We start from the raw sequence: 26143 nt of genomic DNA, 5'->3' as shown, positions 1-26143 counted from the left end.
CTTTTTTTTAAAGATCAAAACTTATTATTTGATTGTAGGTCTAGGCTATATAAACGTGGACTGTTTTGGTTGGCATTACATATAAAACTACAATACTACTGTAATGGTTTGTAAACAATTCTAATCGCTTCTGTGCGCCATTTGGACACAAATTTCTTAAATATTACTTTTAAATGTGTTATTCCGTTTTATGTTCTTTTTAAAAGTTAATCATTTTGTCAGATAAACATGTTTTTTGATTTAGTGTCTGTTGTTTTAATCTATAAGTTACGTTTGTTTGCAGTGAAAAATAAATTCGCATGGTGTCAGTGCACACCAAAAATACGGATCTGGCGTGGCATAGTCTGTTGCCAGTTTCATTCGCTCACTTCATCAGTTCGTTATGAACGCCTTGGACATTGCCTTCACATTCGCCAAGAGCTACATGTTTTGTATCGTAAGGATTTTTTAACATAAATCATGATTTTTATGTTCTCAGCGCTTAACTTTGTTATGGGTGAAAATTTAAGAGTGGAACATCTTTGAACGCTGTTTTAATTTCTTGCAAAATGCAACAAAGGGCGCGTTCGTCATGGCGCCTCAGACTTACATTCATGGCACTGGGAATGCTGCTTTGGAGTGAGGTACGCGCACAAATACGATATTCTCTTTCTGAGGAGCAGAAAGAAGGATCTGTGGTCGGAAACCTTGCGAAGGATTTAGGTCTCGATACCAGAACGTTGAAGGAGAGGGGATTTCGGATCGTTTCAACGTCAGGCGACTCTCTGTTCACGGTAAATCAAAATGACGGGATTTTAAGTGTAAATGGAAAAATAGATCGCGAAGAGGTTTGCGAAAAAAGCAGCTCGTGTGTCATCAATCTAAAAATCGCGCTAGAAAACCCTTTAGAGATTCACTACGTGTCGATTGAAATCGTGGACATCAATGATCATGCACCGACATTCCCGGAAAAAGAAAAGCGATTGGAAATATCGGAATCTGCCTTACCTGGAGCTCGGTTTCAGTTACAGGCGGCGCGGGATCCCGATGGCGGCTCGAACTCTGTTCAACAATATAAACTCAGTCATAATGATAATTTCCGCATAGAGGTTAAAGATCGCGGAGAAGATCGCAAAATGCCATTTTTAATTCTTCAAAAGCCTCTGGATCGAGAAACCAGCCGCAGACACAAGATACATCTTACTGCGCTCGATGGAGGGCGACCCCCAAAGTCTGGAACAATGGATATAATAGTTGATGTTTTAGATGTTAATGACAATATGCCAGTTTTCACACAAGAAGTTTACTCTGTAACGCTTCAAGAAAATGTCCCTGTTGGCACAACTGTTATACAAGTTAATGCTACTGACATGGATGATGGTCCAAATGGAGAAGTTTTTTATTCGTTTGGAAAGGATATAGACAATAGGCTTGTAAAACTTTTTGATTTAAACTCCAGAACTGGAGAAATTACTGTGATTGGCCAAATAGATTTTGAAGAGATGAATAACTTTGAAATAGATATCCAAGCATCAGACAAAGGATCTGTTCCTCTCACATCAGATAAGAGTATAACCATAAAAATCGTTGATGTAAATGACAACGTGCCCGAGATAGAAGTGACATCATTTTCAAGTGCAGTACCTGAAGACTCTAAAATTGGAACCACAGTGGCTTTAATCAGCGTCAGTGATTTGGACTCTGGTGTAAATGGGAAAGTGTTGTGCTACATAACTGAAGACGTACCTTTCAGGCTAACAGCGTCATCCCAAGATAACATTTACGCACTTGTTACAGCCTCATCTCTTGATAGAGAAACTGTGCCTCAATATGACATCACATTAGTAGCCAAAGATGCTGGCCAGCCACCTCTGTCTTCAGTTAAAACTATAACTGTGCAGGTATCAGATGTAAATGACAATAGTCCAGAATTTTCTCTTTCACCTTATGCTTTTTATGTGATGGAAAACAATATTCCAGGAAAATCTTTGTTTTCTGTATCTGCTTCTGATCGTGATTTAAATGAAAATGCTGTTGTACACTATAACATTTGGAGAGAATCTGGAGATGAAAACAAATATGCATCTTTCATTAATATTAACTCTGAAAATGGGGAGATTTATGCACTAAAGAGCTTTGACTTTGAAACTGTAAAAATGTTCCAGTTCCATGTTCTCGCTACAGACTCTGGAACTCCATCTCTGAGCAGTAACGTGACAGTGAACGTGTTCATTCTGGATCAGAACGACAACGTTCCAGTGATCTTATATCCAGTCAGCGCTAACAGTTCTGCTGAGGGTGTGGAAGAGATTCCCCGTAATGTGAACGCAGGTCATTTGGTGACTAAAGTCAGAGCCTATGATGCAGATATAGGATACAATGGCTGGTTATTATTTTCACTGCAGGAAGTTAGTGACCACAGTCTCTTTGGTTTGGACCGCTATACAGGACAGATAAGGACCCTTCGCTCATTCACAGAAACAGACGAGGCCCAGCATAAACTGCTCATACTGGTCAAAGACAATGGGAATGTTTCACTCTCAGCAACAGCGACTGTGATTGTCAAAGTTGTGGAGCCCAAAGAGGCTTTTGCATCTTCTGATATGAAAAACGCAGTAAAAGATGAAGAGGAAAACAATGTGACATTTTATTTGATCATCACTTTGGGCTCGGTTTCAGTGCTTTTTGTCATCAGCATAATTGTGTTGATTGTAATGCAGTGCTCTAAATCAACAGACTATTCATCCAAGTATTTACAGGATACAAATTATGACGGGACTCTGTGTCACAGCATCCAGTACAGATCTGGAGATAAACGCTACATGTTAGTTGGACCCAGAATGAGTATCGGCTCTACTATAGCACCAGGCAGTAATAGGAACACTCTAGTGATACCAGATCGCAGGAGGAGAGATTCTGGAGAGGTAAAATTGTGATCTGTTATGGCTTTTGTGTTTTCTTAATTTTATTCGGCCTTATTGTCTTCTGATCACCCTCTTAAATGCATTCAAAATAACCATTCAGTGTTTTTTTCATATCCTAGAAAGCAAAGATGATCTTTAATATGAAAGAATCCGAATGATGAGATTATGAGAGTTTTAGAGCCCAATGTATGTATGTACAATCTGTGTCATGTAGTATTAGCTGTATTTGCTGTTGAAAATATATGACTTAGTCTAGTGCTGACCACTGGAGTTAGAACAAATTTCATTATTATCTAATTAACTCCAGTACAGGTCTTGCTGCGTAAGCTGTATTTATAATGTTTTTCAAAGTATTTCATCATACTTTTGTTTTGTTTTGTTTTAAATGTATGAAAGTTATGGAGAAAATCTCTCTCTCTCACTCATTTATTTGTTTATCCCGACTTTATCTATGTTTGTTTATCTATTGTCTGTCTCAATATGCTTGCAGATGTGACGACAAATTCTGTCATCATTAATGTTCCATCATGCTGCACATTCTGATTCCCATTCATTCTCTGTCTGGTATCCATAGCAACACACCCGTTACCCCGAGAAAAGGAAACATGAACAGGAAATGGAGACAAACAGAGAGAGATTAACAGAATACATTGGTTGGTCAGCTTGCAGGGTTTTAAACAACTGTGTTTATTACATGTAATAGCTTTGGATGGAGAAGTTGATACTGTAATTTAGTCAGCAGATGGTGTCAACAGATTCAACCCCCTGTGAAGAGTACACGCAGAGTCATGTGTTTGATTGTGGGAAGCGGTCTCAGTTGCGTGTTCTCTTGGTGTTTGTGTAGTGGGTTGTGCTGTCGTGCTTGTCTGTGGTTTATCAGATTGCTTCTGTGTAAATAACATCATATTAATGAGGTTGCTCGTATGAATGTAGCACTCAGATGACAGCAGACTTTTTTTTCTATTTGAGAGTGTGTATTTATGTGCTAAACACCACCTCAGGCTGTTACTCGAGCATATTTTAGTCCATCAAGCAGACAGGATTGGCCTTATTCCACGTTGCTGAACACACACAGCTCTCCCTCAGCCACGGTGCTTTCATCTCTCTTCTCCTCAAGTCCCCCCCCATTCTATCATCCCCTACTCTCTTCATTTCTTTTGTTTCCCTTGAAATTTTCTTTTCCTCAATCTATCTTATCTATCTATCAATCTATCTATCTATCTATCTATCTATACACTATTAATATAGACAAATTGTTATATACTGTTACAGTATATAATAATTTATCTAAATTAAATATGCACTTTAAATAGAATGTTGGGATGAGTCAGGTTTTTAATTGCTTTCTGTGTGGGTGATGAAATCCACTGTCCTGCTGTGCAGAGAGAACTGAACTGCAGGTCTAATCAGATATTGCAGAGATCAGCAGAATATTGAGTCTGGTCCAGCAAAAACACACACACACACACTGATCATAGACCAGTTCAGCAAGGGTGTTGCTCAGCATCTCATTAAATTGCTGCAGTATCTGCTATTTGAAGTCTTTGTTCATTGTCTGAATTAAAACCTTGGATTTTATAACAGTGGAAATCTATTCAGTCGGTCTCCGTTTCAAACGCTTATCTTCGGTTCAGATTTCAAGAAAAAATAAATTCACTGTTTAATTATTTAGCAGTGCAGATGATATATCAATGCCTTGGGATCCAAGCTGTACAAAATGACTGCAAAATTAATTTCACAGTATTAAACTGCATAAATATTTTTAATTTGATAAAAGAATCACTGGCAGACATTTAGATCTTGCCCACCCCGGTTGCTATGGTAACAGCAGAGCTAGAACACTTTCTTTGTTTACTGATTCCAGTTGCTTAGGTAACAGGAGGCCTTTTGCAGATATTTGAGAGTGATGTATTTTTTCACACTTACATTTAAAGCAAACAATTAAGTCCAGTTTGTTTATGTGTTTGTTAGCTGGACAGTCTGCTAAGGTTGGTTTTGTTGTTATGTGATTTGGATCGAAGCACTGCTCTGCTGCCTGTGTTTTAGTATATTCCTGGTCGTATTGTTGCTGCATGTTATTTTAAAGAAAGCTGTTTAGTTTCTGTAATTTTTCATATGTAAAAACTTGCTTCATCCAACTTTCAATGCTTTTTAAAATGCATCTTGTATATTCTTAGATTCGACTTGGCTATTTCAGACTCTAAACTGTGTTGCCATAACCATAATCTACATTCAAAGAACATATATATATATGTATATATATATTTTGGATTTTTTATGGTGGAATGATCTTTATTTCAGAACCATGTTGATTTTGAAAGATAATCCAGGATTCAAATCTGCTAACATCTTACTCTTAGTGCAGAACAGAAATGCCTGAGCCTTTAGCACACAGGAGATCATTTAAATGTCTGTTTAGCACAGGGGTCTCCAAACTCCTGCAGAGTTTAACTCTAACTTGCCTCAACACACCTGCCTGGATTTTCTAGCATGCCTAGTAAGACCTCGATTAGCTGGTTCAGGTGTGTTTAATTAGGGTTGGAGCTAAACTCTGCAGGTGAATGATAGGGTGACCATCTTTTCCCTAGACATGTTCTATTTTTGGACCTAAAAATCCGGCGTCCGGCCGGATTGCTAAATCGCCCAAAATGTCCGGGATTCGGGTTTTGCTTTCTGGGCCATTCCACCGAATGGATGCCATTTCTGTCCCCAGGACATAACTTGTACAAATAAGCATAAAAATTAACTATAAAATACATATTATTATTATTATTATTATTATTATTATTATTAAGGAAAATGTCTTGCACATTAATCGAACTACAAATTTTAAATAGTTAATGTTAAAAAATATATCAAAAACTACCTAAAACACTGAAAATATAGCATTTGTATATGTTCCCAGTGTCTAACGCTACATTTTAATAAATATAAAAAATATATATAATGTTTAAAATCTTTCAGAAATCATTATTTTGCATTTTTGTGTACCTCCATATCCCATCTGTGATTTAAATACATTTATTTTAAAATAAATTAATAATAGTTTAGATAAAATACACATTTTAGTCATGTCCCTAGGTTTTCACTCCTTGTTACCCTAATACATTCCCCCCCTCTAAAAAACTGGGAAAAATCCACAAGACACATTTTCAACATAATATTGCAACATCTGGATCTTCTAAAGGCAATGAAATGACAGAAAGCAAGTGGTCTTATTTTCTTTTCTGTATATTTGATTATATTATAACTGTGGCAGGGAGTGTTATTATAAATATACTGCCCTGTTACCTAAATTATTTCTTAGATGTTACTTGTTTATTTTAAACATACAAATCTTTGATGAATCAATATTATTTGCTGAGTATCCTCATAATATTAGTATGTATTTCATGTGACTATATTTTATTTATTTGCTAATTTATTTTATAATCTCAATCCTGTTACTTTTAGTCCTGTTACTATAGTAACTGAGTAATAGTAATAGGACTGAGTGATTTATTAATGTAAATATTAGGCTACATCCATATTAATCTAGATACATTTAAAAATGCATGTTTTTCTCAACGTTTTGGCCTTTTATCCAAACTAAGACAATGTTTTTGCCGGCATTGTTGTTTTATATTATGACAGAAAATGCTTGCAATTTCTGTTCTGTGGTAATTATATATTAGACCCAAACATGTGAGTGTGACCTGCGCTGTAAGAAAACAATATCCACAGAAAAACTGAAAAGGCATTATTTGTTAAGTTTATTATTTTTTAATATTTTTTAATTTAATATATATATATATATATATATATATATATATATATATATATATATATATATATATATTTATATATTTTAATATTTATTATTTTTCAATATTTATAGCTTATCTCATAACCCATCCTCTACCCCTAAACATAACCCTAACAAAAACCTCTGCAGACCACTAGATTTAAATAGAAACATGATTTGGCCTTTTTAGCAGTGAGGTCAGCTCACTAGTCAGTGTTTAACACTCTTCACTATATCAGTGCAAGCATTAATACCTCACATGTGCAGTCAAACCTATCTACTAATATAATAGATACTCATTCCTGTTACCCAGTTTCATTCGTGTCACTATATATATTTTTTTTCTTTCTTATATATATATTTTTTTTCTTTATATTATTATTATTATTATTATTATTATTTTGACCATGAAACTAATAATTCCATTAAAATAGACACCTGTCTGAGAGGAAAATGAAGGATTTTGTTGACATATTTTTAAACGTGCTTTTTAAAAAAACAAGAGTTTTGGTAACAGGACTTAAATATGTGTATTACTAGATTCCATCTGAAAAAAAAAAAAAAAAAGGCTAGAAAATTATTATTATTATTATTATTATTATTATTATTTGATTTGATTTGATTTTTTTTTTTTTTTATAAGTTTTGGAAGCAAATGGTACCCATTCAGTGGAATTTAAATATAAATGGAAGTGAATTTAAATCTCTTTTGAGTGAAAGTTCACTCACGCGCACTCTGTATAAAGGAAACACCAGATCAGATATGAGCACATTATCTCCTGAGCAGCAAATCCTCCAGCATGATTTGTCAGTCATCTCTCCTTACTCTTGTCTTGACCCATGATCAGTTAAATCTGAGTCCTGCAGCTTGTATTGGATGCAGGTTTGCCAAATGCGCATTTTTTTTTTTTTTTTTTTTTTTTTTTTTTTTTTTTTTTTTTTTGCATGTATTTGGGCTGATTTGAACTGTTGCGAAGGATTAATTTTCTCCCGTTAAATGTTTGAAATATTGCATAAGTTACATTTCACTGAAATGCTTGTATTGAAATTTTGCATGCTACATGTGATATAACTGTGCAAGATGTTAAGTTTTGTGATGGCCACTGGTAGAAATCCTTTTAGCTGTGTTTATGATTAGTCTGCAGATGGGTGCCTGTAAAATGTACTTTTTAGGTGTGAAAACATAATATTTTGTATGGGATATGGGATACTGGCATTGCATTACTTTGGGGTCTTTTTAACCCCCTTCAACCCCCCGCCACATGCATCTCTCCCTCACTGTCCTCTTTTTTGCGAACTAAAATATGGTCACCCTAGACAACGGCCCTCCAGGACTTTAGAGGAGTTTAATGACCCCTGGTTTAGCAGGTCAGGACCATGCACTGATGTTTGTTGTTAGCTCTGGCAAGTGAATGCAGATCAGCTTTAAGGAAATTACAACATACTACAGGTTGGTAGAACACAAAATGTACTGTGCAGGTGTCAATGTACAAAAGGCCTGAGCAAGAAAAGCAAAACTAAGACAACAATGGCGTAACATTCTGTGCAGGCCAGACAGTTCTGTGAATATTTGTCCATAAGAGCAGGTCAGGTCCATTCTGCAGTGGTTCAGTACTTTAGTGGGTCACATCAGTTCTGCTTTTGGTTCATGTGGTTATAAGTAGCTTTGTCCTCTATATCTATGTCTGCAGCTGGTCTCAAGTGTATCTCTCTCGCTCTCTTTTATATAATCTTTGACTTTATGTCTGCAGTAATCTGTCTCCTAATGGTCATAGAAACTGTCATGTCATCTTCTGGAGTGTGTTTAATTTAAATAATGGATATTATTATTGAATGCATTGGTCTATAATGATAGGGTAGAGTGGGGGAAAATGCCCCCCCATACCATTTTTCCCAACATATCCACATGATAAAGTCAAGATAAAATGTCATTATAACTATGGTCTACATTGACAATAGTGATGTAGAAGCTTTTGTATGAAGCTTAGACTGCTGATTAACCAAAGGAAATGGATTTCACAGTAAATGATCTACTTTTCAGCAGTAAGAAAAAAGTTTTAAATGTTGTCATTAGAACATCACAGTTATATATGATATGAGAACAGTAGAGCCTGTAGATAGGAATTGCATATTATTTAATAAAAATATAATTATATTTTCAGAATGGCATCTTTTTTTTTTTTTCTCAAACATAGTCAGTGGAGTCAGTGTTTTCCCCCACTGTACCCTATGTATACCTTATATATAATGCTTTTAATTTATGTCTTTATTCATTACTAGTATTAGTATATACTTCAGCATACAATTGTTTCTTTCCGCAAATGTGTTTGTCATATGCTTTACATTACAAACAGTAGTATGCTACATTGGCACATGACCTCATCACATTAAATGCACATTAAAAGTCTGCCAGTGTCGCTCGGTTATCATCTAAGAAAGCTGTTTTGCTTTTGAATATAGATGTGTATAAAAATGTCTTCTGTCTTTAGTGATCAAATAGCGAGTTGATATCATTTCAGGTTAATTTAAGTGTATAGGATACATTTTTCCATGCAGTGTGCTCTGATTGCATATGCATTGAAAAGTGCTGTAGGTCATTCAGATATTGCATGCATACATATAATCAAAATTACATCCTGTGTTGAGTATACATACTATATATGGCAGAAATGATAGCATTTTAGCATGCTATTCCAAACACAAAGCTTGATGATTGTAACATAGATCTGACACAGTTTCAAAGCTACAGTTTGTGATTGCCGGAGTGCTACAGTGCTCTTAGGCTGAAAGCAGGGCTGTGTGCTGGATGTGGGTGGAGTCAGGGATATGAGTACTATTTTTAGAAGGTCTGTGCTGCTACAGCTTGTCTTATATGTCAGATTTTTATTTGCAAGTATTATGATGTGTAAATCCCAACTTAAATTGGGGTAAAACCATGCTGCAGGGAGCAAGTGTCTCTCTTATGGTATCCATGTTTCTAGGGGTATTTATAGATGGTCTCTGGAGTCCTGAGCTGTTAGGTCATATCTACCCTGTGGTCTCTGCACTGCTTAGCGTTCTGGAAAATATTTAATCATGTGAAGAAATTAAATGTTTTGCAAGTCAGCGTTTTTCTAGAGTTCTTGCTTCTGAAAACAGTTGTAGAGGTCTGTTCTGTGTCGTTTAAATTCGAGAGCTGATCTACTTATAACTGATCTACTTATTTTTGTCTCTGGAAACCAGTAATTTATTACATTATATTTTGTTGAATATTATTTGTGTGTGTGTGTGTGTGTGTCTGTTTGCTAATGAGGGAATTGTGGACACATTCATTTTTTTTTTTTTTTTTTTTTTTTTTGAAGTGAAAAGATAAAATTAAACCCTTGAAGTAAGATGGGCCCCCAGAACTGGCACAGAAGGCCCCAAAAGGGAAACTGTTACTAGTGATATTATTTTCCTGTTTAATGTGTATTGTAATTAATGGGGTTGTTGTTCAGTAATTTATAGTCTTTGAATTAAATGTACATTTCAGGCACAATTTTAAATAGAATAGCTGATTTAGTATTTTAAATGAATGACACTTTAAAATAGATAAATATTAATAAGAATGCAAAAAGAAAAAAATGTACATTTTGTAAAATGACAAAGCAAGCGTTTCTATGTATTTCCTTTATTACAAAGGAAATAAAGGAAATTGCTTATGGCTGATGCATCAGCAAGCGTCTGGCACAAACTAAACTTCTTAATCTAAATATGTTTCAGTAAAAAGTAATTTGTTTCCTTTTCTTTCCAATCCAGAAACTGATGATGAAATAATTACATGTTTAATATTTTCTTTAAAAGCTCAGTGATATATTTAGTTCTATTCAGGACGATAGCAAGAGAGACTTGACGTAAAAGCATGGAGGAGGAAGAGGAAGAACAGTGACTCATCTCCACTTCTATGTGTGTGTGTGTGTGTGTGTGTGTATGTGTGTGTGCGCTCATGCGTGCGAAGAGCAGGTTCATATATGTGTGTGTTCTGCAGAGGCAGCAGCCATTTTGAAAGTATTCACAGAACAACAAGAGATGCCTTTATTAAAGGATATGGTAAACTCTGGGTCTATTTTTCCGTAGTAAACAGATGTCATGCCAAACATGTTGAAGATTAGCAAACAGGCAGACAGTTTGTTATACGACAAGCTCTTTCCACACAAAAGCAGTTTATTTAGCATGCTAAAGCATCTCTTACATTTGCTTCCATTGAAACAGGATCCTTTTATTTTTATTTATTTATTTATTTTTTGATTGCTGCCCTGAAGGAGCACATACTACCCCAAAAAACGACACAATTCACTGTCATGTGAATTGCGTGCTTGTTAACAGCTATGCACATGCATGAGTGAACACATCTAGATTTAGACTCACACTGTAAATTGTTAATGCACAAAAGTAAAAAAAAAAAAAATAATTTTATGCTCATTTGGCATTTACCCATTGTTAATCTTAGATGCTTCACGCAAATGAAGGACATGTAAAAATGGTAGCCATTGCTGTTTGTGTAATCATCTGGGTATGGTAGAGTGCATATATATATTTTGTGAGTGGCAAAGACATTTGGACAGTAATTCACACTTGCGTGTCAAATACAGGCCGTATGTATGTGGGTGTGTGTCAGTGATTTAGGCAGCAGAGACATCATGGATGTCTCATCCATGTTCCATGCACAAGTGGGTCATTGTGCATCTCATGCGTTTGTGTTAATGTAGGGGAATGTGATGTGTAAACATTATATCCAACCTGACATATGCACAATATTATTCTATTTTTAAAATATGAACTTTGCACAGGCTCTGTATGTATTTTAATAGAATTGTTTGCATGCATCCTTGTTTGAAAACTGCCAAATCTTGTGAAGGCATATTTTCGAGGTGAAATACAAGCAAAGATTTATCCACCATTGTAGTTATTTGTGTTTTCTTCATAAATGCTTTACAGTACAGAGAAATCTGACAGTCTCCTCTGTAGTTTTCCAGCCAGTGTTTCTGTTATCACAGTTTTTTTTTTTTTATTCTCTAGCAGAGACACTTCTCCAGTGAGAGTTGTTCTTTTGGGGATCGTCACAGCAGAGTTCACAGAAGCTTTTAATGTCGCTGTGAATTTAAGAGCATGTTTGAGTCCGAACAGCATCCTTGCATCCCTCACACATGAACACACACACAGACATTTGCCTGGAAGATGTAGGCCAGCATGATGTGAATAATTTAGTCCGTTCACTGACTGCAGCTTGGCTAAATATGGCTAAATTTTCTCTCTCCCTTCTTTTTTTAAAAAGAGGTTTTGTGTGGATAACCTTTGCAAGCTGCATCTCTTAATTTATTTAGTAGAATTTATCTTAGTTTAATTGTTCTGTTTGTTTTGGATTAATAGATTTGTTTTGTGCTGTTTTTGTTGTGCCGTCTAGAATTAAGAGGTTGCATACATATGCCTAAATCTGATTATACTGCATTTATGGTGCAGCTATTTTTCCTTTTTAGTATGGTTACTGACATTGTATTTTTGTATTTAATAGTTTTGGTTACTGGTTAAAATACAAATAATTTGCTTGAATCTGCTTTTAATATTGAATTTTGAATGGCTTTCTTATATGCAGATCCTAACTGAATTTGCTGAATGTTTTCTGCAATGATTATAGTGGAATTATCTATGGAATTCTAGCATAGTAAAATGGGTTAAACACAGCTAAAAGTACACAGTAACTAGTCGCTGCAATTATCATCCAAATTTGACTGAATGCTTTATTAATGAGCGCTAGAGATGGACAACATGAATTCTAGTGTATTAATACTGCTTCAGTTTGCAAAGCTGTGGTTTAATGTCCATACTGGCCTGGTTATATGTAAATTTCATCATTACAGCAGCCATGTTTGCTGGTTGTTTCTAATTTCGAGAATGGTGGTGGCATGCAGGTGCAGGGAATTAGCATGCATTTTCTGTGTGTCTGCCACTCTCTAGACGTGTGTGAGTGTGTTTATTAGACCTGAGTGATTCCAGCCACATCCTTCTGCAGCTGCTCCCTCTGAAAGAGAGCTGTGTGTGTGTGTGTGTGTGTGTGTGTGTGTGTGCGTCAGCTGTGAAAGACATTCCGATTAGCTCAGGTTCTGAAAAAGTGTCAGATTTGCTTTTTGTTCTTTATCTTTTCCTTCATCTTTTTCACTTTACTTTATTCTGTTTTTCATTTTATCACTCTGATGTTCCTTTATTTATTTATTTATTTATTTTTGACTGTGAATCAGTTCAAATTTCCTTTATCTTCCTTCTCATTGTTCTCACTGTAACATTTATTGTGTAGATCTAAATTCTCCACTTGTGTGTATAATGAGACACATCTGCAACTGCGTTGAATTCAGTATATAATAACAATGCTAGTGTATGTGTATATATATATATATATATATATACTATATATTATATATATATATATATATATATATATATATATATATATATATATTATATATAATGCTAGTATGTGTGATGGTACTATCTTTGTCAATGCCAATGAGTCTGATGGTCAGTGACCTTTACTAGAAGTAATCAGGGCATTGGTTGTAATGTGGGCATGTTGCTGTGGTTGACACTGAGGTTAAGTCACCATTCTGCCTGTGGGTTTAGCAGAACATGATGATTTTTTCCCCCTTTTCTTTTCTGTATGATTAGTTTTGCATGCAAAGGTTTAAAAGCACTGACAAGGTCTGCAAACCCTTGGCGATCTGTGAAAATTATATATTTAAAAAAAAAAAAAAAAAAAGATGGTCAGGACATTTACATTTTTTGTAAATGTATATTCACTGATGATCTGTTGGGTCTGTAAGGGTTGAAAATGTCTCACACTTACCACAGATTTTGTGTTTTCTTTTAAATATGAATAACCTGCAGTGAACACTGTAGCAGTGATTTTTAAGCACTATCAAGAAGACAGAAAAGCATGTCATTCATTCTGTCAGTTAATAATGCACACTGCTGTGACAAATTGTGTTTGACGTGCTTGAACTATCATTAGGGAATACGCAAACTAGCTGTGACCTTGCGCTCTTCAGAATCACTCTGTCACACCGTAAGTGTTGATATTTTCAGAATTGCATTGAAGAGAGTCTTTCTAGCTAAGTCTGAGTCATGCATTGTGTAGCTCAGGTGTTTTGAGGTTAATCTGGTCCAACGTGCTTGCCGTTGTCCCGGTGGTGTTGATGTGTGCTGTTGGATTAGGCCTGTCAGCATAACCAGGGAGACAGTAATCCAACTATGAGCTTTCTAATGGGATTACAGAGGAAAGTCATCATCTTTACAGTGGTCTGAAGGGGGAGAGAACTTTACCCAGCATGCAAACGACCTGCCATTCACACGTGCAATATAAACGCATTCGCAGGGTCCATCGGGAGCTGCTAAAAACTGTAACAATTAACACTAGTTCCTCTACTGAGTGTCTAATTTGGTTCTCACACATTTCTTTTATCTTGTTTCCTTCTCACTCTTTCTCCACCTTTTAATCCCTGTTTAATTTCCCTTATCTTCCCTTAATTCACTCCCTCACTAACCCCATTCTTTCATGTCGCTGTCCTTTTTTCTCCTCCTTGTGACTGGTCTACTCACTATATTTCTCTTCTCCTTTTGCAGTTTTTGCTCCATTTTCATTGCTTCCTTTCGTCATGCTGTTAATCATGTCTCTCTTTCCCTAACTTCAGATGTTCTGGTATTTTTACATGCATGGTTTAACTTGTTGAGAGGCACAGGCATTAATATTGATGACGCATTTGCTCTTTGCCCTCAAAGGGTTTTTTGGTCACTGTCATAGATTATTGTTAATTCCTATTCTGCTTTTAGGCTGAAAATTGCACCAGCGGGTTTTCAAGTTTGCAAACTTTTTACAACTGCAATAGTTATGTATGAAAACGGATTTACTTTGACTTTCTTAAGAGGCCTCTTCAGGAAGTTAGGAGGCTGAAATGTCTGTATGTTTATCTCAGAGTTTGGCTTATTAAAAGTGTTGATGCTATGACCTTTTATAAATGCCTTCCCAATAGACTAAAAGTTTGAAACATCTGTATGCTCATTTCAGATACATTTATTAAATCTTTATATAGAATCAAGATCAGAAAGAGCTTTATTGCCAAATATGTTTACGCACACGCAAAATTTGGCTCTGTGACAGGAGCTTCCAGTGCAGAAGAAAGTACAGAAATAGTGTAGAGATAAATAGGAATTAGACAATAAAATGGAATATAGCACAATACTGTTATTTCTAAAAAGACCATACTATTTAATATCATACAATGCAGTAATAACAACACACAATGGACAGATTTATGAATGTACACATAGTGTACAATATAGACATAAAACCACAGCTATGCAGATTTGTGATATTCCATTTACAGATGTATAATTCTGAGATGTTAATTTTGACCCTAGACCACAAAACCAGTCATAAGTAGCACGGATATATTTGTAGCAATAGCCAACGATACATTGTATGGGTCAAAATTATCAAATTTTCTTTTATGCCAAAAATCATTAGGATGTTAAGTAAATTTCCTACCATAAATATATAAAAACTTAATTTTTGATTAGTAATATGCGTTACTAAGAACTTCATTTAGACAACTTTAAAGGCGATTTTCTCAATGTTTTTATTTTATTTTATTATTATTATTATTATTATTATTATTAATATCCCAGATTTTCAAATAGTTGTATCTTGGACAAATATTGTCCTATCCTAACAAACAATACATCAATGTAAAGATTATTTATTTAGCTGTCACATGATGCATCTCAATTTAAAAAAAATGACTGGTTTTGTGGTTCAGGGTCACATTTATAGATACATTTTATATACCACTAACAATGGTAAGTACATGGTACATATGTATTGTTTTATGTCCTTTAACAATTGCTGTCTCTTTGCAACTGCAGGTCTCCTTCAGGCAAACTCCAAATGTCCATCTGTTTGTCTCCGTACAGATGGGCCTCTGACCGGATCTCACCTCTGTTTGAGTTTGAAAATGTGTGCACTTCTAGATATTGCTTTAACAAAAGTAAAGTACTAACCTCTGCTCCTTTCTCTTCTTCTCTTTTTTTTTTTTTTTTCCTCTATTGTGCTCCCCCTGCATATGCTGTGTCCCCAGAGCACACTCAAGGTAAGACCATGCCATTTTTTTTAAGTAAATAGAAAGATAGCTAAAGTGGTTTTAAAAAGATTTTAGAATATGAAGCTCTTGATAATGCATGAGACCAAGTAAAATTATAAAGTTTTGATGAGGAGAGTGAAAGATGATGTTCAGCTTGTGTGTGTATGAGAGAGAGAGAGAGAGAGAGAGGGTTGAATATAGAGTATAACTTTTGGAACACTGGGTTCTGTTTCTGTCCACTTGAAATGTCCCATAGCGTTCTTGCTGATGTCATTCTGCAGTATCCTAGCACACATGCCTGCAGCACTACTCCATCTACCCATTCTCTCTCACACACATAAACCTTTGCATAGAAATCTGCACATCACTACTTACACACAATCCACACACACAAAAACATACACCACTGAGGATATACATAAATTATATATTTTTTGTGTGTGTGTAAATAATTAGGTCGCAGGCGTAGGGAGTAGATGGATTATATTTTGTGTGTGAGTGTTGCAGGTTAATGGATTATAGAGAGAATAGGGGTCAAATAGGTTTATCACAACAGCAGGTCACTAGATTACTACAATGTGTGTGGGTTTACTGATATGCTTAAGGTTCAGTAGCAACACATACACACTCATGTTGGTTTTTGTGAATTGTGGGGACTTTCCATAGACTTTTTTTGGACTGACCAAACGATATTGTCTATCCCCTAACCCAACCCTAACCCTAAACCTACCCCTTACAGAAAACATGTTTGCACTGTTACATTTTCAGATAAACATAATTTACTATTTTTAATCATTTTGTTACATTGTGGGGACCGCAGGCCAACATTTTCAGGTTTTACTATCCTTGTAGGGACATTTGGTCCCCACAATGTAGCAAGAACAAGTGTACACACACACACACACACACACACACACATACACACACACACACACACATGTTTGTTTTTGTGAATTGTGCGGACTTTCCATAGACTTCTATAGATTTTATACTGATTTTATACTGACGAAACAATATTGTCTATCCCCTAACCCAACCCTAACCCTAAACCTAGCCCTCACAGAAAACATGTTTGCATCGTTACACTTTCAGATAAACATCATTTACTATTTTTAATCATTTTTTAACATTGTGGGGACCGCAATGTCAAAAATTTCAGGTTTTACTATCCTTGTGGGGACATTTGGTCCCCACAATGTAGCAAAAACAAGTACACAAAGAATAAAACCTACGTAAGTCAGCATACAATAGTATATGATGCTATCTATCTATCTATCTATCTATCTATCTATCTATCTGTCTGTCTGTCTGTCTGTCTGTCTATCTATCTACGTACATACATGTGTGCGGGACTACGAATGGATTCTGTGAAATCATTAAATCATTCCTAAATCTGAAAATTTAATTAGAAATTGTATGAATAAAACACACATCAACTAAATACTGCAATGCTATATAAATAATTTAGAATATTATTATTACAGCCTAGATTTGTGATGTATTGTGTGTGTGTGTGTGTGTGTCTGTTATCAGATCACTCTGCCTTTGCTGAGTGGATTCTCTCCTGTCTCAACATTATGCCAGCTGCATTTTCATTTCCTCTGACATGGAGTGTGAGAGAGGGGCATGTGTGTGTGTTAGTGTGTGTGGGAGAGAGATCCTTGGTTCCTTTGTTTCACAACTGACTCGTAAATGAAAATCTCCACCTGGTGGCAGAATAGTGCAATGTTTCATTGTGTGTGTGTGTGTGTGTGTGTGTGTTTTTGGTGTATTTAAATGTGGGTGCTTGCACTAGCTTTTGTATACAAAACATGCCACCAGTTTACACTTTAACAGTGTTTGTCAATAAGTAATTCATCTTTCAGTTTCAATATGTGTTAGTGTGTCAGAACTGATTTGGTTTAATAGGTGATGACCTATTTACAGCAGCTTGTGTGTGTGTGTGTGTGTGTGATTTATGCATCATCTGTCCTTGTGAAACTCCCTCTCCTCATTGCTGGTTTCTCTGCGGGTGTGGCACGTACATCTGTGAACAAAACCAGGCAAAATGTAAATCAATACCCGGACCTCATTGGACGATTATTCTCTTGAGAGTCTGATAGACATAAATCTGCTTCAATCACCAGTCGCAACAGCAGAGCTGCGCACGGCAACACCTCGGCCAATCAAATAGCCAGGAGCATCAAACAGAAGTGTGCTTAACCAATCAGGTAATGAAATAGCTGTTGCAGTGTGTGTCAGGAGCCAATCAGAGCTTTTGGTCAGTGTGAGCAGTCAGTGCGTCTCTCAGCAGAGGCCCTTTCATCACGAGCAGCTTTAGCCTTATTACCTAAAAGCCTGTTTATGCGATTGAAATGGATTTCTCTCTCTTTTTTTTTTTTTTTTTTTATGCACAGACAAAAAAACATTTTTCCTTCTCCCTTTCTTTGTTCCCAAACTCACAAACACTGAAGCATGCTGTTGCAGTTAAGTCTTCTACATATATTTAATATGCATATATTAAATTACTTTTTATTGTAACATTATGTGTATATGGTTATATTATCTTAACGGTGATTTAATTTAATACACACATATAATTAAAATTATATATATATATATATATATATATATTATTTTATTTATTTTAGTTTTTTTTTTTTAAAGCAGATATGTTTCAGTTGGTCAGTAAATAAAATATTTCACTGTTGTTTTATTGAAACATTATGTGTATATGGTGATATGACCTTAGAAGTGATTTAATTTAATTCACACATATAATTTAAAAAGCATTTTTAAATATATATTTTTAAGCAGATACTAAAGTTAATCAAGTCAACCAATTTTTATCCTCTTTATATCCAATCTATTTCCTATATGAATTATTACATTGTTGTGTTTTAGTAATATACTTTTAGTAATCTACATGTGTATCAGCCCTTAGGCTTTAAGAACACCGTTTTCTATCTCACTCTGATAGGTCTGATTTTTTAAAATGCTGTTGTTGTGCAGTGTGTTCTGACAGATAAAATGGTTTTCTAAAGAGAAAGGGACTTTCATCTGTCTTATGTGACTGTCTAACCTTTTTCACCCTTTGGGATTTTGTGGAGAAAGTGAATTAGATATGATTGAATTCTAGTGCAGCTGTCAGACGTCCCCTCTGATCCAAATTTTTTTTAGACTTTGAGCCGAGTTTCAAATGTAACATGTTGACCACACATTTCTTATGGTGAGCATCATTGGTAATGGATGAAATGTCATTTCTGACTCTTCATAAAAAGTATCAGTATTTGTTATCAAGCAAAGCTTAAGTAGTATGTATGAACACTTCTGTATGTGTCTGGCCTGGTTACTGTTTCTTTGACTGGCAGACTCGCAATGCCCTGTCCCATTTCCGTAGAAATAAATGATTAAACTAGTTGGATTAAAATTTTCTCAGGGTTATCTCTCTCAAGATGTCAGACGCACTAGTGTGTGTGTGTTTGTTTGCATCTGCTCAGTTAATATTAACATATGGTGGAATTAATTTGCTTTTGATTAAAAATGTATCAAAACCAGAATTGAATCTGAAATATTTGCTTTCATGCAAAAAAAGAACACAAAGACAGAAAGGGCAAAGGCATAAAATGTATTATAGACATGTGCGTGTGGGCTGTGGGAGAGATGTTTTTTTCAGAAAACGTATATAAAACTTCAAATATATATCTAAGTATTAGTCACAATTTCATCCAGCATGTCTGCTTATAAATCTTTCAAAAAACAACCGAAATGAACGTCTTTCATTCTCCTTACTGATTTGTCTGACATTAAGAAAAAAGCAGCTGCATTTGTATCTTTCTAGGAACCTGTAGTCCAGTCATATTTTGTGCATCAGTACTAGATTTTTAATGAAAGATTAGATCCTCTTAAAGTCACTCTCTTAACCAGGAGAAAAGCATAATTTTGCAGCAGCCCCGCAACAAAGTACATACTGTAAGTGTCTTTGGGAAGTATATGTGTTCTCTTCTGTAGAAACAACTCAGCAAGTATATACAATTACTTTCTTTTTCTTTTTCTTTTCTATTCTTTCTTTCTTTCTTTTTTTTTTCTTTTTTTTTTTTTGTATGTACAACTACCACATATCCATCTTCCGTGATGTTACACATTTTTGAGTAAAACAGAATAAAATGCAGTATAAGAAAAGTAAAGTTGTTTCACGGGCAAAACAAATTGTTACATTTTGATGAAAGATTACAAAGAGAAACATTTTGTTGCTTAGGAACAGTGTTGGGGGAGTTACGTAATCAAATGACGTTTTCAAGTAACTAGTAAAGTAATGCATTACTTTTTAATTTACAGGAGTTACTTTTTCAAATAATTAACATCAGTTACATTTTTCCTATTTATTGATTGAAAGTATGACATTACTTTTGTCCTAGAATAAATGTAAACATGCATTAATTCATCTCACTCACCAAAAAAAAAAAAAAACAGTAAGAAAAAAGTAAGAAAAAAAATCAGTATTCCTCAAAATGAATGAAAACAGTGAAATGCAACTTTGAATATGACACAAACCTGCAATAAATAAATGTTAAATAATACAAATATGTATAAATACAAATAAATATGTATTTAATCCCATTTTATTAACCAGTGTCTTTGCTACTGACCTTCAATGATCCAATTCAACCAAATTAATAAGCAAAAATTACTCAAGATAAACACATTTGTTCTTCTTTTTTGTTTGTAGTGTTGAACTTTCTTCTTCTGCGTTCTGATGTACAGATGTGAATTTACGTTTCCTTCAGACTGAGGCTTTTGGTATGAAAGGGCTTTTGCATTTGCCAAAAATATAACTTTTTTTATATTAAAAACAAACAAGCAAGCCCTGCCCACATTTAACACAAAAGTAACATAACACATTACTCTCCATAAAAAGTAACCAAGTAAAGTAATTAGTTAAAGGTAACTTTTTCCATCATTGCTTAGGAATAATGTGTGCCAATGAATAATTCACTTTAGCGCCAGCAATGTAAATTGTGTTAATATGTGATTCCATGCTGGGCATTTTTTCACTCAGAAATTTCTAGTAAATTTCACAAGTTATTACAAAGAAACAGTCCGTAAACATGGCATTTTAAAGACTGTAGAAAGTAGAAAGACTGAAATTGTATCTTTCTTGTAAAATACAGTTTTTTGTTTTGTTTTGTTTTGTTTTTGGTAGGGTGTTATGATGTACTGCTTCTATATTGCAAATGTCAGGTGTAGCAGTACTGTAATCTGTTGCATGTTTAATGCGCAGTAGGGTGTGTTAGCAGTGTTTTTGGCTCACAGCAGAAGCGTGTTTGTGGGGGAGGTGACAGAAGTCAGCAGGACTGTGTCTCTCTGCTGCTGTAGCAACACATCACTGCTTGAGCTGACCTGCTCTCCAGAACATACCGTGTATGTGTGTGTGTGTGTGAGAGAGAGAGAGAGCGATGCAGTGAGACTCATTATAATTTCCTCATCCCATATTAATGACACCCTTTTAATGTTAATATTCATGAGATAGTGATGAAACCCCGTGATTTATAGCTCATTTGATCAATTGTCCTTAGTATTGCCCCGCTTCCTCATTCTCACTTAAAGCAGAATGGGGTCTCGGAAAAAGCCCCTCCTGCTGTAATGCGGTTTCCGTGGCAACAGGCGTACTCTGCAGAGCGGGTTCTTCTGCTGCCTGACAACATCACCCCTCCCCCCTTTCTCCTCTCTCTTTTTCCCAGGCACATACATACATATAATGTATATGTGTATATAACCATACATGCTTTTTTTTCCCAACAAAATCCTGATTGTCTGATAAATATGCTGGATTACACATCAGTTTCTCTCTCTATCTATCTCCATCTCTTTTTAATTAATTAGATTACACTTTACCACATTTATATCGTAAAGACCCTCCCCCAAACACATTCACACATACAGGCATACATATCTAGTCGCAGCCCCACCCTTGATGATATCACACACACTATCCAACCACCCCCCCTGGTGTTCACAATGCTTCCACGCATCCTCAGGCAAATTTTGTGCCATGCATGTACACACAGACACAGAAAGGTCAGATTCATCCTCTGGATAATGAATAAGCCATAGTAAGAGCAAATTCTGTATTATGCATTCAATATGCTTTATTTCAATAATGTTTCTACACATGCACATTCAAGCATCACAGTTTTAATGCTGTATTATTGAACACTGAGAATCGATCCTAAGCTCATTCTAGTGCAAATTAAACAGCAGTTATTGAACCTATTAATTCAGTACACGTACAGTTTATGCTGTGTTGCCTGAACCGTGTTTGAGTAAAATAAATATTTACTGTAAGCTTTTTTTTTTTTCTCCTGGTTTCATCATCACTAAGATTTTTATTCCGGTTTTTATTTATAATTCCATAATCATTCTATGTCATTTTACATGTTAACTGAAAAGTACCTACTTTTTTCTGATTATAATAAGTGTCTTCCACTATAATTAATCTAAGCATAGATAGATAGATAGATAGATTCTGTAACATTTGAGTGTTGGTGCCATTGTTTATTTGATATATTACTGTGTTGTCTAAGAAGGCTTACTATTTCTGTGGCCTAGTGTGATGTGCCTTCATATTTTTGTTAGCAGTGAGATTATGATTATTAATATTTGAAATCATTTTGAGGGAATAGAAATAGGGCATGGGAGCCTGCCAGCAGAACCTAATCCCTGGATTACACAGAATTTGAATGTAAATTCCATCTTCATTTATCTCGCTCTATCTCTCCGTCTGTCTCACTCACGCACATCTTCAGGAATCATGCAGTGAAATATTTAGTAAGGATGCATCACTTTTACATGATTTATTTCTCTCACATGAACACTCATTTATAAACTGCCTCATTTAACAAAGAAATTAGATTATTTGTGTGTGAACTATATTTAAATGCTATTATAAAATCCTGTGTGTGTGTGTGTGTGTGTTTGCATGGTGGCGGCAAAAAGAGCAGGAGCACACACTGTAAGTAAAAAGGAGAAAAAAATTCTTATACAAACTGTATACAGACACTTCCATTTATATTATATCATTAAAATGCAAAGACAATCATATTTTTTTTTCTTTAATATTATGACATTACTATCCAAACAATATTTATCTGCAACACAAAAACAAACATTTTGCTGTGCACTATTCAAACGTTTTTGAAAAATATGTTTTGTACTCTAAAATCAATTTTTTTGTTTGTTTGTTTTTTTTGTTTTTGGTCTACAGAAGGTCTAACAATTTGACAAACTCTATCCTCCAAGCTGCAGTAGTGCAGTAGTAATTTGAATAACACCAATGAACAGGAGAATTAATAACCGTTTATATAAGTTAGTAACTTAAAGCTGAAGTGCATATTTTCTTTCGTGAAATACTTTCTCCTGTCCTCATTTAATGTGATGACACCTATTAGTAAGGCCAGAGTTTCTTACAGGTACGCTCATTTATTATTACACAAGAATATTACACTAACTTTTATTATTATTATTATTATTATTATTATTGTTGTTGTTGTTGTTGTTGTTGTTATTGTTATTATTATTTGTAATAATAATAATATGTATTTATTAGTTGTAATTTCATATATATTCATGGTGTCTTAAAACAGCAAGAGATAACTTTTGTAGTAATATTTAAGCTTCCCTGTAGAGAAGAAAGATTTTGTTTATTATTATTATTATACTAGAAAAAATAGCCTACCTTGTTTACTACACAAAAGCTACTGCTATTTAATAGGCAGTGTCATCAGAAGCAGTTTCTTTGAAATGCATTCTCTCTAGCAAGTGAGAAAAAATTAGCTTTTCTCTTCTTGTAGTCACTGGTGGTGAAATCTTAGCAAATATTATTTATCATGTATTTATTTTTGGAGTTGGGGGAACAGAAATAGGGGCATAATGAGGTTGTTTGAAAATGATTTTTATTTGTATAATTCTATTTGGTGATATTTGGGTTGCGGAAAATACACACAGAGGGTTAATTGATTTACCAGGTTATTTATTTATTTATTTATTTATTTATTTATTTATTTATTTATTTATTGTTTGTTGTTCCTGCCTGTTCCTGTTCTTTAGCTAATGTTTAACAGAAAATGTTACAGAATATCAGACATTTACAAAATGCAAGAAAAATACTTCTCTTTATACTTATCGTACCTATTTTATTTTTACATAAGGAGTTTAAAAGTAAGCAGCAAAAAATTTTTGACTATACAAATAAAGAGATAGAGGAGAATTTATCAAGTGACAGCTTTTCACCTTTTTTCTTGAAAAACTTTTGTCTAATTTAATTCGATTTAGTTTAATCACTATGTAAGTCTCTAGAAATTCATATGTTAAAGTAAAAAATCCTAAAACTTCAGCTGTTGTTAATAGATTGATCTTAGACTGTGTTCAGCAATGTTTTTTGTTGTTAGACTACAATTTGTTGTATACATTAAATTGTAGAGAGTAAAACAACTGATTTTGTCTTGGTCATATAAAAAAAGAGAAAAAAAAAAAAAAAAGCATAGAAAAAGTCTTCCGTTTCAGTAGTACTCGAGTACTCCTCAAATTAATGTGAAAGTATAGTATATCAGTGCAATTGCTCAAGTGTTTTACTCCATTGTAGCTTTTAAAGTGAATCATAAAATGCAGTTAATGTGGAGGCCACTATGTGTCACTCTTGTTTCACTAGCTGTGTTAAAGGTGTGTCTCTCCTCCTCCTCATCATCATGACCAGCCCCCCTCTCTCTCTTTGCTCTCTCTTATTCTCTCACCCTCTCCTTCATGTATCTCTGTATTAAACCTCTTCACTACAGAACGTCGGGTTCAGATGTGAAAAAAACATCTAGAAATTTATGGAATATTGTATGCGGTTTTGGACTAGCTTTGATGATTTTTGACGGATATAAAACTTCCATGCTTTTGGATTTATTGTCGCTATGGTTTTGTCCTGGGGATAGAAGGGGAGCTTTGGCTGTTTCCTTTTGTCTCTCGTGGTCTGAAAAGGATCCTTAACTCAACTGAAATTAAACTATTTTTGATCGATTTTTGATGGCAATTTTCAAGATTATTGTGGAGAATAAATAAGCAAACATGTTTATATATACACAGAGGAATTTAATAGCCTGCTTCTCATTTGCTTTGACTTGTCATTTCTTGGAGGCTGTAACTGGTCAGATCTCATACAGTGTCTCGGAGGAGGTGAAACAGGGAACCACAGTCGGTAATATAGCTAAAGACATTAACCTTTCAGTAAAAGATCTGCAATCCAGGGGCTTCCGTATCGTGTCAGGCTCTAAAAAGCAGTATTTTAGTGTAAATATAGAGACGGGCGCTTTGCAGGTGAGCGAAAGGATTGATCGTGAGGAGCTTTGCGCAGGCGCAGTCTCATGCTCCGTTAATCTGGAAGCTGTGGTGAACAGTCCATTACAACTCTTCCGGGTAAGAATAAACATTCTTGATATTAACGATAACTCTCCAGTGTTTCCTATGAGCTCTGTAGTGATTAATGTTAGTGAAAGCACCGCGCCCGGTGTGCGATTTCCACTGGAGAGCGCGCATGACGCAGACATTGGAGTGAATTCAGTAAAAACCTATAAGCTTACATCTAATGATTACTTCACTTTAGATGTACAAACTCATAGTGATAAGACGATCTCCGCTGAGTTAATGCTTCAAAGGGCTTTGGACAGAGAGAAAACTCCGCAGCTTGAGTTCACAGTGACTGCGGTTGATGGTGGATCGCCTGCCAGGACTGGAACCGTAATGATCGAAGTTAATGTGTTAGATATCAATGACCACGCTCCAGTTTTTAGTAAACCATTATATAAAGTCTCCATAGCCGAACACGCGCCAATTGGCACAACAGTAACCAGACTACACGCTCGAGATCTAGATGAAGGATTGAATGCGGAGATAGTTTACTCCTTTATCACTCGAACACCCCAAAATATTTTGGAGAAGTTTGAAATTGACTCACAAAGTGGAGATGTGAAAATTAAAGGTGATATTGATTATGAGCAGAACACCGCTTTTGAAATCAGAATTCAAGCCACTGATAAAGGTCCAGTAACTATGTCAGGTCATACTAAACTTTTAATAGAAGTTCTAGATATTAATGATAATCCCCCAGATGTGACTGTAACGTCACTTCTTAGTCCAGTAGAGGAAAATGCGGGGAAGGGAACAGTAATTGCCCTAATGACGGTATCAGATCCAGACTCAGGTAAAAACGGAGCAGTGCGTGTTCGCCTTGCTAGATCCAGTCCATTTAAATTACAGTCATCCTTTCAGAACTACTATTCATTAGTTTTAGAT

The 26143-nt window shown here is 35.1% G+C and overlaps 2 protein-coding genes across 11 annotated transcripts in view; both read left to right on the top strand.

Annotated features, from left to right (window-relative positions):
• LOC127175972 (protocadherin alpha-10-like) overlaps window positions 1-16694 on the top strand; it is a 56642-nt gene extending 39948 nt beyond the window's left edge. For 4 of the 10 annotated variants that reach the window (XM_051127349.1, XM_051127347.1, XM_051127345.1 and 1 more), the window contains exon 2: window positions 15830-16694. In XM_051127349.1, the coding sequence (XP_050983306.1) occupies window positions 15830-15865 (36 nt within the window). In that variant the 3' untranslated portion in view covers window positions 15866-16694. Of the gene's footprint in view, window positions 1-297; window positions 2904-3477; window positions 3946-15829 lie in introns of those variants that run through there. The other 6 variants (XM_051127348.1, XM_051127340.1, XM_051127343.1 and 3 more) reach the window with 6 other exon arrangements.
• Window positions 16695-24415: 7721 nt separating this feature from the next.
• On the top strand, window positions 24416-26143 carry LOC127175753 (protocadherin alpha-3-like; the record flags this gene model as incomplete). The annotated part of the gene is made up of 1 exon (XM_051127001.1): window positions 24416-26143. A coding segment is annotated over exon 1 (1224 nt), but the record flags the coding sequence as incomplete, so codon positions are not given.

This window comes from Labeo rohita, chromosome 14 (genome assembly GCF_022985175.1).
Source record: "Labeo rohita strain BAU-BD-2019 chromosome 14, IGBB_LRoh.1.0, whole genome shotgun sequence".
NCBI classification, from domain to species: domain Eukaryota; kingdom Metazoa; phylum Chordata; class Actinopteri; order Cypriniformes; family Cyprinidae; genus Labeo; species Labeo rohita.
The sequence above is the reverse complement of the archived record's forward strand: the minus strand, read 5'-3'. Positions and strand labels throughout refer to the sequence as shown.